Here is a 13,872-nt window from a genome sequence, read left to right as displayed (position 1 = left end):
AACCTCAGAAGGAACAAGGAGACAGTAGAAAAAAGATTGTGTGCCCGGTTGTTTAGCACTTACTGGGTCTGACTTTATAAATGACAGTCCCTTTGAGCCGTAGTTTCCTCTGCTATATAGCGGAGATCATCATCCCACAGAGGATTAACAGATAAAGATGTACGGTGCTTACCCTGATGCTTGGTCTACTGTAGGCACGTAATTAGAATCCCTCTCTTCTTTCCCCCTTTCCTGTGCTTTTTAACGTACCTCTCCTCCTGAGGAATTTTCCTTCCTTCCTTTCCTGTTTTTCACAAATATTTATTAAACTCCTACTACTGTATGCCAGGCACTGGGTCCAGTGCTGGGGTATAGCAGTGAAGAAAACAAAATACTTGTCACCAGGGACTAGAATACAAAATATGTAAAGAACTCTTATAACTCAATAAAAAGGCAATCCAATTAAGAAATGGGCAATGAATAGCTATTTCTAGTCCAGTATGAATGGCAGTGAACACATGAAAAGTTGCTCAATATCAGTAATCATCAGGGAAATGGAAATCAAAACTACAATGAGAAAATATCACACCACTCAGATGACTGTAATATAAAAGATAGCAGCAAGTTGGCAAGGATGTGGAGAAATTGGAATCCTCATACATTGTTAGTGGGAATGTAAAATGGTGCAGCCAGTTTGGAAAACAGCCTGGCAGTTCCTCATAATGCCAAGCATGAGTTACCTAGCAATTCTGCTCCTAGACATCAGCCCAGGAGAAATGAAAACATGCGTTCATATAAAAACCTGCACATGAATGTTTATGGCAGCGATATTCGTCATAGCCCCAAAGTGGAAACAACCCAAGTATCCATTAACTGATGAATAGGTAAAATGTGGCATAATCCATAAAATATTATCCGGCAATAAAAAGGAATAAAGTAGTGATACATGCTATAGCATGGATGAATCTTGAAAACATGTGAAGTGAGAGAAGCCAGTTACAAAAGACCATGTGTTGTATGATCTTGTTTATATTAAAAGTCCAAAATAGGCAAGTATGTAGAGAAAAATGGTAAGTGGTTACCTAGGACTGGAGTTGGGGTGGGAGAGTCGGAGGTGGGTGGTGGAGAGTAACTGTTAACAGGTATGGGGTTTCTTTTGGGATGATGAAAATGTCCTAAAATTATTTTATAGTGATATTACACCATATTCTAAATATTCTAAATCCCACTGAATTGTACATTTTATAAGGTTAAACCTTATGGTATATAAATTATATGCCAGTACAACTGTTAAAAATCTAATTACCCTTTTCTATTCTAACTGCACCCATCTTCTCAGCCTAAGAATATGCCCTGACCACCCATCCTAAAACAAAGTAGGACAAATATAAACCCCTTGTTGGGCCCCCTTCCTTCTCCCGACCTATGATTTTCTTACTTTCCTTCATAGCTGAGACACCTAAAAGTTATTGCCTCCCGCACTGGCCCTACTGGGAATTGAACTCGCCACTTTTTGGTGCATGGGATGACACTCCAGCCAACTGAGCCACACTGGCCAGGGCAGTCATTGTTAGTATCTTACATCATTTTAACTTTAGTTAGAAAAGTTGACACCTTGTGTGTGTGTGTGTTTTTAAATCTTCACCTGATCAGTTGCCTCTCATATGCACCCTGACTGGGGACCAAACCCACAACTTTTTGGTATATGGGATGGATGATACGCCAACCAACTGAGCCACCCTTGTGTTTCTATTTTCAGAGGAGTGTTTGTTATAAGGACAGGTTTATGTTAACTCAGATAGAACATTAGAATATTCTTTTAAAGAAAAGAGTCTTACTCTTCTTTGATAATGGTAAGTATGGCAGGCATTTATGCATGACTTGATTTTTTAACTTTTTGGAATTGCCTAGATCAAACTTGAGGTCATTAAAAACCAATGCTTACGAGGCCTTCCTGCTCAGTAGAGTGGATGGAATGCATAAAGCCTGGTTGCCTTTCAGGCCACACTTGTTACATGGCTTTTGCTTAAGCCGCAGCCTCGTATCACAGAGGATTTCAGCCCCATGCCCTGTGAAATAAAAATTTCATGGATTACCTTCCGCTTCTGTGGACTGTTCTAAATGTTTGGCTGACATTGGCTGTGAATGAGGATGTGAGCTGGTAAGATGGATTTCCTGCCTTAGAAATCATACTGAGCTTGTTTCATTGGTCTTTTCTCTCTTTTGCGTGTGCAGAATTAGATTGGCTGAGCAACCCAAGCTTTTGTGTTGAAACCGTCACAACTCTGAGCCAACAAACTGAAGAGGCCGCAGCTCTTGTTTCTGAAGGGTCACCACTGACGAGGTAGTACTTTTGGGGGATGGAGTTTGAGTCTTTGTCGGTGACCACCCGTGGCTTAGCCTGAATGAGCCTCCTTAGAAAACCCTGTGACAGAAGAGCTAAGCAAAGCTCTCACTGAGAGTAATGAGGCGACCTTTGACTATTTTCCCTTACCTCACTCTTATTCCTTTCCCCCTTTGCATTGCGGTGGCAACTGCGTGACACAGTGACTGCCAGTAATTAGCCCATGAGGGAAATGGCATCACTGTGACTCTTATTTACTAACCTCATTAGTAACCTTTAGAATATTGATAAACAGAATTCAGCTATTTCTTCAGTTACATTTTCAACATTTTTGTAAAAATAGAAGGCGCTTGCGTAATATAATGTGGGGAAGGGGGAAGTTTTTCCTTACTTTCCTCTGGTTCTTTTTGGCTGGCAAAATAATATTTCAACAGGAGGTAGATTGACAAAAGAAAATAGAATTTAATATCGTGTGCACGGGAACCCCACATACAGGAGAGAGGAAGAGACCCCGCATGCATGGGAGGTTCAGAGAGAAAGGGAGACATCTTAGCTATGGTGAATTGTGCTGCTATGAACATATGGGTGCATATATCCTTTCTGATTGGTGTTTCTGGTTTCTTGGGCCAACTTTTATTTTAAGGTGAGTTGTGATCCAGGAAGATATTTTATGATATATGGGCAAATAGTAAGTCTGTGTGAGCACTTTTAGAATGTCTTTTTATTTTTATTTTTAAATATATTTTATTGATTTTTTACAGAGAGGAAGGGAGAGAGATAGAGAGTTAGAAACATCGATGAAGAAACATCGTCGATCAGCTGCCTCCTGCACATCTCCTACTAGGGATGTGCCCGAAACCCAGGTACATGCCCTTGACCGGAATCGAACCTGGAACCTTTCAATCCGAAAGCCGACGCTCTATCCACTGAGCCAAACCGGTTTCGGCAAGAATGTCCTTTTATATACTTGTTTATTTGGTTACTTATTTACATATTATTTCCCCTTATTCTCTTCTAAAAAGTCTAATGTGGATTTTCCCAAACAGGAGTCCTCTGAAATCAGAGCTATCAGATGAAAGTGACTCCAACAGAAACCTCAGACAAGCAAGCAGGAAAAAGAAGAAGGAGAAAAAGAAGAAGAGGAAGCATCAGCACCACAAGAAAACCAAGAGAAAACGCGGGCAGTCCAGTAGCAGTGGGTCCGAGCCGGACACTGACTCTGAAAAGGACAAATCCCCCAGAGGCCTCAGAGGCGGGAACAGAGGACCGGAGACACTGAGGTAGGTGTCCTGCCTCAACACCTGTGATCTTCTAAATCTTTAATTTTTCTCCCCCAATTGCTGCCATAACTTAAGCAGTTAAATGATTATTTAACCCTACTCAGTCAAACAAAGTAAAAAAATATCTCAACAAAGCTGGGGAAAAAATAGTTCTACCACCTTGTCAACATAAAGAAAATTTTTTAACAAATCAGGGTCATGATTTTGTTTGAGAAATGTTAGGCATGGTAATGATTATGTCAAAATCTGATTTAGACAAAAAAAAATCCTTGGGAGTTTTGAAAGATGGCAAATGTGCACACGGTGGACGTCTGGGCTAGTTCACTCGAAGGGGCCGTTGGCTCCACATTTATCAAGAATAAGAGAAACATCGTCTCATTGTGCTGTATCTTCCTTTTAGTCACTTTTACCCCTCTGTGCACCCCCTCACACACTTTTGGTTAAGGTTAATTATAGCCCTTAAATAATAGTTGCTTCTGTTCTTATTTCACATTTTTTAGAACCACTGAGTGGAAGGTATAAATACTATGACCACAGTATTTCCTCTCCGGGGGCTTCACTGCTGTGCATCCTGGGCTGCTGCCTGTCTCGAGGGCATTGTCCAAGTCCTTCTGCAGACGGTCACAGCGTAGGTCCTCACTGTCCCTGCTCCTCTGCTTCGTCTAACATCCCCCTTCATAGGGAGGCCCTTTGCCCAGAGGCGGGACAGTGAGTATGTGGTGAAAATACTTGAATGATTATCCCCTATTTAACTTTTTTTTTTTCTTTGTTCATACGGTCGAGAAGAGAGAAAAGTTAAGCACCCGTCCACGGCATACTAAAAGTTTAGTGCTAGTAAGATTTCTGCGATTCTCGAGGGGTGATTTGCTTTTGTTGTGTGCTCAGAAGTCCCACGATGCCAGTGAGAACTCTGTGTGGAGCAGGTTCGGAACGTGGCCTGTAGAGTTTCCATTGGAGAGGCGGAGTCTTCAGGATCCTCCTGTTGTCTGATGGGTGTTGGAGGACATGTTGGCCTCTGGCTCAGAGCCCAGGTGTATTTAGCCCCCCCATGTGTTTCAGGCGCTCTCCCTGTAACCCACACTTGCTCTCGGAGGATAAATAAAGGGGTCAAGCAAAAAGGTCGGAATTTCTGTGGGCAGGAGCCAGGCCCCCCTTGCTGACCATTGTTCCTCCCAGCCTTGGCACAGGGCTTGATACATAGTAATACATACGCCGAATGCATTTTTGTTAAGTGAACGAGTGAGTATATTATTGATATTCTTGCTTTTTTGGCATGTCTCCAAAGAAAAATATATTAATCGTTATAGCGTCTGAAAATTCACTGTTAGCTACCTGTCCCTTTTTATAGCCGAGGCAGAAAAGCTTCAAAGGATTTCCTGAACACACACAGGAACCACCATTCGAACTGGAAAGATAGTTGTTTGCAGCCTGTGCTTAACCACGACAGAGGTGATCTTTGCAGCCTCCTGATAGTTTTATGACCCAGACAGCATTTTTAAATTTGTTGATGTTTTGCAGAATATCCCCAATAAGATAAAAATAAAATGTTTTTGTCCTGTTTTACGTTCTTAGTATGAATGTCTGTAGTCTCTTTGTGGAAGAATTGTTTGTTTCCATATTGATTAGTGAGTTCTGAGTCTTTCTGTGATGTCAGTAAAGTGGATTCATGGGGGGTAATACACCATGTGGGTCTCTAGATCAAGGGACGACTTCCCTAGAGGCTATAGCTTCTACTTGACCTTTGTTTCCTGGGATGACTTCTTTCTCACCTTCAGGTGGGAGGCAGATTCCTCCCTGCGCACAGCCCAGACCACATCCTGCTTCCTGACCTGAATACTCAGCAGGGGAGGGATAAGGGCTTGTTCACTCCCCAGGGATGGTCTGCCGCTGGCCCTTCCTTTTATTTTTTGTTTTACCCCCAGTTGGCTTTCTCTTTCTTTCTGGAATGCATCAGTCTCTTTCCCTCCCTTTGCCTGACCCGTATGGTTTTCATTGACAGAAACCCCTCCACAGTGTTTCTGAAGGGGGATGTGTTACCATCACCCTGTTAACCAGAGACACGTCATTTAACAGATATTTATTGAATTGCTACTTTGTGTCCCTGAAATACCATTCTCTTGTATTCCCAGCCAAGAATGATTTAGAAGCCTCCAGAATCCTCATTTCTGTCTGGGAGAGCTAAAAAGCAGGTGGGACAACAGTTAATGGCTGTTGTGACCTTTGGCAGCATCTGTCAGCAACATCATGAACTGATTTTCTTTAGAGGAGGAAAGGTGTGAGATGCCAGAAAATCCTCCCCGCCTCTCACTTGACTCCTAGGGAAGTGGTTCCATTGGTATCTGAGCTGAAAGTCTGCCAGCTCACAGATCGGTTCAGAGGGATAAATCAGGGTCTTGTCTTACAGCGGGCGCTCTCTGCCCTTCATGCAAGAGGTCAGCAACATCATGAACTGATTTTCTTTAGAGGAGGAAAGGTGTGAGATGCCAGAAAATCCTCCCCGCCTCTCACTTGACTCCTAGGGAAGTGGTTCCATTGGTATCTGAGCTGAAAGTCTGCCAGCTCACAGATCGGTTCAGAGGGATAAATCAGGGTCTTGTCTTACAGCGGGCGCTCTCTGCCCTTCATGTAGGAGGTCGGTCCATGCAGGCAAAGCCGTGCTCAGAGCCCAGGACAGAAAAGCAAGACTTAGACTTATCCCAAGTGACATCTGAGGCGGAACTATTCACAACTGTGGCCTTTGTTGTTATTGTTGAGTTTAGGGTTGGAATAAATAACCTGAGCACTTTCAAATAAGGTAAAGTAAGAGCCGCCCACCTTTTTTCTTTTCTTAACGAAAAATCGCTTGTTTATGAATATATTTGACATTCAGGTTACAGAAATTTAAATGGAATACTTGGAAAAGAACACCTCCTTACCCCTCAGGTTAGTTTCTGAGATGACTTGTTTTCTGGGAAAGTGCCACTTAGTGTTGACAGGTTTGCTTTCTATTTTAAACCTGCTTTTGCAGCAGGCGTCCTCTTCTCGTCTGTATGGCATGTACGCATTTTGGGTACCTAGTTCCCTTGATGCCGTGTGGAGTTTGAAATGTGTAACTTCCACGTTGCTGCAAATGTGAAATGTTAATGGAAGGTTGCTAAGTGCCTCTCCCTTTTTCTTCTTCACCTTCCCTTGTCCCATAGCCAAGAAAAGAATGCTGCTGCTGCTGCTGCTGCTGCTGGGCCCCGCTGTGTTTGGCTTGAGGACATCCAGGCTCTGACAGGAGAAACCTTCAGAACAGATAAGAAACCCGACCCTGCAAACTGGGAGTATAAGTCTCTCTACCGAGGAGATATAGCCAGGTACCCATCCTATCTTTTCCTGACTTTCTCTGGTGGGAAGTCACTTCTCTCTCCTGAACTCTCTCAGCGCTGTCTCTGGTGGGCCGGTCACACCCATCCTCTTGTAGATTCTGTTGGGTTTTTGTCCATTGCTAAGTTCTTTAGGCGTATCTTATCTTACGTTCTAAAATGAAAACTTAAAACTTGAGGTCAGAATCCAGGTCGGATTAATCGTATTTATCCATGGTGCTTGGGGAACAGTGCCTGGCCTAATAGGTGTTCAGTAAGTATTTGTTGCATGAATGAATCTAAAAATACCGTGAAATAATTGTGACAAAATATCTGGAAACCATTTGATCTAACCCAGCGGTTCTCAACCTGTGGGTCGCGACCCCCTTGGGGGTGGAATGACCCTTTCACAGGGGTCGCCTAAGACCATCGGAAAACACATATATAATTACATATTGTTTTTGTGATTAATCACTATGCTTTAATTATGTTCAATTTGTAACAATGAAAATACATCCTGCATATCAGATATTTACATTACGATTCATAACAGTAGCAAAATTACAGTTATGAAGTAGCAACGAAAATAATTTTATGGTTGGGGGTCACCACAACATGAGGAACTGTATTAAAGGGTCGCGGCATTAGGAAGGTTGAGAACCACTGATCTAACCTATATGCCATTTTAAAAAGTTGCAAAAGCCTTTTATTTATCCATCCCCCACTCCCATTTTAAAAATGACCTTAAATGGTAATGACTTTTCCAAAATGTTTTCAGCGTACATCACTAGGTAATCATAAAACTAGGTGATGATACTTGCTTCAGTAATGAGTTTAAGCTTTTCTCCTCTAATCTGTTAATAAAAAATATTTGAATACTTATTAAACCTTTTAGGTACTTAGTGCTTTGTGAGACACTGTTGGGAACATAAAGAACAATAATGTACAATCTCTGTTCCCAAACAGCTCACAGGTGATCAAAAGAGAAGGTAGAGAATCATGGGATATAAGGCCAAGAGGTCCTGTCCAGTTAATAAGATTCTCTGACAAATGATAAATTGGCTACAACCTAAATGTCCGGGAAATTGTTAAATAAACTATGGCATACCCCTCTAAATGGACCAGTTCAAAGCCAATAAAAATTACATATATTAAGACTAATAGTGTGGGAAAATACTTAAAAAATAGGAAGAAAAGTCTGAAGCTATATAACTATTTTAATATGGGTTGTGTATATATACATATAAATCTATACATACCCACATATCTGAAAGAAGATGCTTAAAAATATGGACCAGTAATATTATTTTTTCTCCTTTATCATTTTCATCTAATTTTTTATGAAATGCAGCTATTAAAATTAGTTTTACAAAATGCAGTTTTAAATTCAGAAAACTCAGTAAACCTGTTTTGGATATATGAATTTCTAGTGAAAATATATTCATTTTTGTTGAAAATAAAATAGTAATTAAGGAGAAAAAAACTAGTTTTTTACTTGAAATTTGTTCCTTAGGGAATGATAGGCTCATTTAAAGCAATTGTAGCACTATTTTATCTCCTCACCCTGTTGTTAAAGTTGTTTTTAACTCATAAATGGAACGGAGAGAGGTTCTTTGGAGATAATCTAGGAGAAGCTGGGGAGAGGATGAAGAGAAGGGTTTGAGAGACAGCTCGTACGTGTGTGTGAGACACTCTTCCCCCAAAGTGGACTCACTGCACCTGGGCAGCGAGGGAGCACAGGCAAGCAGAGAGCTTCTCGGGTACCTGTTGCCAGTGGGGAGCCAGTGAGGTGCTGGCTCAGCCACAGGGGGTGGGGGCAGAGCTCCCGGGAGTTGGGAGTTGCTAGAAGATGGCAGAGGGCTCCTGCCTATTCTCCCCTTGGCACTTTATTATGAAAATGTAAAAAAATACAGCGAAGTTGGGAGGATTTTACAGTGAACACTCATATACCTGCCCCCTACATTCTACCATCTTATCCTATATAATAAAAGGCTAATATGCAAATTGTCCCCTTGGGAGTTCAACTGGGAGACCGGGAGCTTGGTTGCTTGCTATGACATGCGCTAACCACCAGGGAGCGGTGTGGAACATGGCAAGTGACCAGTGGCGGCGGTGGGGTGCTGAGGGAGCGAGGGTGGTGGCGCTAACCACCAGGGAGCGGTGTGGAACATGGCAAGTGTTCCTCAGCGGTGGGGTGCTGAGGGAGCGAGGGTGGCGTCATGGGCTGCGAGGGAAGGAGGAGGCGGGGAGGCAGGGAACCTGATCAGCCCTGATCGCTGGGCAGGCCTAGGGACCCTACCTGTGCACATTTTCATGCACCTGGCCTCTAGTCCTATATAATAAAAGCCTAATATGCAAATCAACCAAACGGCAGAATGACGGGTTGCTATGATGTGCACTGGCCACCAGGGGGCAGACACTCAATGCAGGAGCTCCCTCACAGGGCAGGTCCACAACCGTTTGGCTGACCAGGATGAGCAGCTGCTCCCACAGTGGGCCAATCCCCACCAGTGCACAAATCCTGTGCACTGGGCCTCTAGTTTTATTATATTTGCCTTATCATATATCTGTCCATTCATCCATCAACCCATATTAGTTTTTGATGCATTTCAAAGTAAATTGCCAACATCAATATACTACCCCCTAAATACTTCAGCATAGATATCATTAACTACAGTCCAAGATTTGTTTCATTTATTTCTCTTTGGATTTTAAATTTGCATATATTGTAATACACAGATCTTCATTTGCTGAGTGTGACAGAGGGATGCACCTGGATAACCCAGACCTCTGTGAAAGTAGAGAACATCACTGTGACCCCGACAGTTTCCTCAGGCTCCTTTCCAGTCAGTTCACACCCCACCTCCCCCGAGGCCGTCACCGTTCTAATTTTTTCCTATCAGTTAGCTTGGTCTCTTCTAGAATTTCATATTCAGTGGAATCAGATAGTGTGTACTCCTTTGTGTCTGGCTCCTTCCACTCAGCGAAATGGTTTTGAGCTTCATCCGTGTTGTGGCATTTACCACCGTTCGTTTCTTCATTCTTCAGTTGGCAGACACCTGGACTCCCTCCAGTATTTGGCTGTTGTGAATAAGCTTATGAGAAGATTTGTGCACAAGTATTTGTGTAGACACGTGGTTTCCTTTTTCTTGGGTAAATACCTAGGAATAGAATTACTGGGTCATAGGGTAGGTCTATACTTAGTTTTCTAAAGAAACTGCCGGACCTTTTCCCAAAGTGCTTGTACGAGTGTATATTCCCATCGACAGCACATGGGGTCCTGGTTACCCAGCAGGTTACTCACCAACATTTGGTATTGCCAGTCTTTTGAATGTTGGCTGTTTTGATGGGTATGTGGCCTATCTCTTTGTGGTTTTAATTTGCATTTCCTTGATGACTCATGATGTCCAACACTTTTTTCATGTGCTTATTGGCCGTTCATGTCTTCTTTTATGAGTTCTGTTCAGATCTTTTGCCCATTTTTAAATTGGGTTGTTTATATAACATGTATACGGAGAAGCGCACAGTTTTCCTGAGCTTTCGTGCAGCTAGTCGGTAGTCATGTGTTCCTAACTCTGGGGACGCCTACACGTTCCATAAAAGCGTTTCAGAACCCAGCCTCCTTTCCTCCCGAGGAGAAAATAGCCAGATGTAATTTTATTTGACACACTTAGTTTCAGGATTAAAAAAGAATCTTAGACCTATATGTTATCTTTTTAAGTAGGGACACAGGACCACACTGAGGGAAAGGAGACGGATGACTTGGTGTCGCCTGAGGTCTCAGTGTCCTTATTTAGGAACAGTAAGGAGGGGATGATGGTTCCTGCCTTGCCTGTCGCCTGTGATTGTGATCAAACGACATAATGTAGGTGACAGGACTTGAACTACAAAGCTCCAGGGAAGTGTAAATTACCAACATCCAGGAGGCAGGCATGAGCTCAAATTCGTGAGACGTCAACGAAGACTTGAAGTGTTAGGGGAATAAGTTAAATGGGCAGAAAAAGTTCACTGCTAATCCTCCTATTTTCCTCAGTAGAGACAGTTTGAAGGTAAGGTGAATTTGCATATATGCATTTAACTTGCATAGCAAGAGTTTTAAGTGTGATGAGCCTTCACCCATTCAGAGTTAGTGCACATATTTCCTCAATAACTGTTTCTCTTTTTCATACTTAAGATACAAGAGGAAAGGAGACTCCTGCCTTGGCATTAACCCTAAGAAGCAGTGCATATCCTGGGAGGGGGCTTCCACGGGAAAGAAGCGTGCGCACAAGCATGTCGAGCGCTATTTCACGAAGAAGAACGTGGGGCTGATGAACGCTGACGGCGTTGCCGTGAGCAGTCAAACTGACCCTCCCTCGTCTGCGCCCGTCTCCTTCATCCCAGTGAAGGACTCGGACGATGTGGCTCCTCCTGTTACAACCTGGTTGAACCCTCTGGGGATTTATGATCAATCCACCACCCAGTGGTTACAGGGACAAGGTCCTTCAGAGCAGGAATCCAAGCAGCCAGACTCACAGCCAGACCGTGAGGACATGCTTCTCAAGGCCAGGGTGGAGGAGTTCAACCGGAGGGTGCGGGAGAATCCTCGGGATACTCAGCTGTGGATGGCGTTCGTTGCTTTTCAGGTAAGCATCACCGTCCCCCCTCCTACCTCACATAGCATGGCAGTGCTCATGTTGGCAAAGCGATGTGCTTTGTGAGCTCCCAGGAGGAACCCAGGCACTGGGCATATAAAGATGATTACACTATAGCCCTTGCCCTGAGCGTGCCCAGAGTGCAGGGAGAAGACTGGCGTGTGAAGAACCATGCATCTGGGGAGATAAATGCCTTCATGTGTAATTCGGGGATGGAATGAGGGAGTGACTTGCCATAGAGAGTAAGAAAGGGTTTCCAAGAGAAGGTGGAATCTGAGCAGAATCTAGAGGGAAGAGTGGATGCTCACCAGGAGGGGGAGGCCTTGGGGAAGTGCAGACAGACCATGCGGAGAGCGCAGAATGTGGAGAGAAGGGCTGCTCGTTGAGTTACCTCGTTAGGGCTACGTGCGCCCTTTCTAAAATACATGGGTTGTCTTAGTTCCACCTACATTTTTTTGAACAACTTATACAATTATATTTTGTCCCTCATTTGACTGTTTTAATGGTCAAGTTGATTCCAGAAAAGGATTTCAAGGCATTGCATGCTAGTTATTGATACATAAATCTAAGCGTTAAATGCCAATAGGCAGGTCAGTCTGGTGAAATAAATACAAGATCAGTATACGAGGTGGCACAGGTACCCCAGGAACTGAGCTGCCATTAGGAGAAATTGTGATAAACTTGTGGTTATCAACAAAGTCCAAATAGCAGAGCCTTTTGAGAGATGAGGAACCCTCGGGCTTGTGAGTAGCTGCTGGGCAGCTGGGATCCGGAGGAGGCAGTTCCCCGTGCATTTGTAAATGGGTGTTTTTGTTGTTGAGGACGAGGTCATGCGGAGCCCTGGCCTGTATGCCATCGAGGAAGGCGAGCAGGAGAAGCGGAAGCGGTCCCTGAAGCTCATCCTGGAGAAGAAGCTGGCCATTCTGGAGCGGGCCATCGACAGCAACCCGAGCAGCGTGGACCTGAAACTCGCCAAGCTGAAGCTCTGCACGGAGTTCTGGGAGCCCGCCACGCTGGTCAAAGAGTGGCAGAAGCTGATATTCCTACACCCCAACAATACAGCCCTTTGGCAGAAATACCTTTTGTTTTGCCAGAGCCAGTTCAGCACCTTTTCAATATCAAAAATTCACAGCCTTTATGGGAAATGCTTGAGTACATTGTCTGCTGTGAAGGATGGCAGCATCTTGTCTCACCCTGAGCTGCCTGGCACCGAGGAGGCCATGTTTGGTAAGGAGATGGTGACCAGATCCATTTACGTGGGAGGAATGATGCTGCCCCCCCCCCTTTTTTTTTTTAATTAAAGGAGAGGGAGGGAGAAATGGAAACATCAATGATGAGAGAATCGTTGATTGGCTGCCTCCTGCATGCCTCCTACTGGGGATTGAGCCCACAACCTGAGCAGGGGCCCTCACTGGGAATTGAACCGTGACCTCCTGGTTCGTGGGTCAGTGTTCAACCACTGAGCCACACCTGTTGGGCAGGGAATAATGCTTTTGACTTTAATTGAAAATGAAGATTTATTTTGATTTATTTTAGAAGAGTCGAAGTTGATAAACCTGATTGATACATTGATAAAATTGATTAATCAAGAAAAAAACTATTATGACTCCTTTTGACCATGATGGATTCTTCCCCCTCCAGCTTCTTGGTGGTGGGGAGGGCATTAGAGACAGTAGAGTTAGGAAATTATCCCTGGCCTAGAAGTTCCAGCTTCTCTGGTTACTAACCAGGGAGGCACAGTCAACACTCATGACTTTGGCTGCCAACGGCCTGGTCTGTTGAGGTACCTGTGCTGCTCATCACCTCCAGTCTTAGGGTTTCGGGCAGTAATGCTTGTGGGATGTCCTCACTGACTGGAAATCTTTGCATCCGTTTAGATGTTACTGGTATTATATGGTTAGCCTTTTTGTTGTGTCCCAAAGGAGCCTAGAATATAAATTTGTCCAGTGGTGACATATCAGAGGCAGCATGTTATGCAGGAGCTAGAGAATGTTGCTCTTGACTTGAATCCTGGGCTTGCCCTTCAGTGGTTCTGGTATGACCTTGGATAAGTTCCTTAACCTGTTTAAGCTCTTGTTTCTCCCTCAGCAACGATAGTATGCTACCTGCTTACAGGGTTATATGGTGAAAATACTGTATATGGTGAGTCTAGCTCAGTGTCTAGCACACCGCAGGCAGTTATTGGGTCAAAACCCTGCTATTACAGTGAACTTCTTTTTTTTTATTTTTTTAAAATTAAATCTGCATTGTTCAGATTATTACAGTTGTTCCTCTTTTTCCCCCCCATACCTCTCCTCCCCCCAGTTCCC

General features: G+C 43.7%; 1 protein-coding gene across 1 annotated transcript in view; it reads left to right on the top strand.

Annotated features, from left to right (window-relative positions):
* NRDE2 (NRDE-2, necessary for RNA interference, domain containing) overlaps window positions 1-13,872 on the top strand; it is a 36,330-nt gene that overhangs the window by 5,972 nt on the left and 16,486 nt on the right. The window contains exons 2-6 of the mRNA XM_014543674.1: window positions 2,215-2,323; window positions 3,370-3,603; window positions 6,783-6,941; window positions 11,104-11,554; window positions 12,385-12,790. Coding sequence (XP_014399160.1) covers window positions 2,215-2,323; window positions 3,370-3,603; window positions 6,783-6,941; window positions 11,104-11,554; window positions 12,385-12,790 — 1,359 coding nt within the window. The remainder of the gene's footprint in view (window positions 1-2,214; window positions 2,324-3,369; window positions 3,604-6,782; window positions 6,942-11,103; window positions 11,555-12,384; window positions 12,791-13,872) is intronic.

The sequence above is a fragment of the Myotis brandtii genome, unplaced genomic scaffold (genome assembly GCF_000412655.1).
Source record: "Myotis brandtii unplaced genomic scaffold, ASM41265v1 scaffold332, whole genome shotgun sequence".
NCBI lineage: Eukaryota > Metazoa > Chordata > Mammalia > Chiroptera > Vespertilionidae > Myotis > Myotis brandtii.
This window is presented reverse-complemented; position numbering and strand designations above follow the sequence as displayed.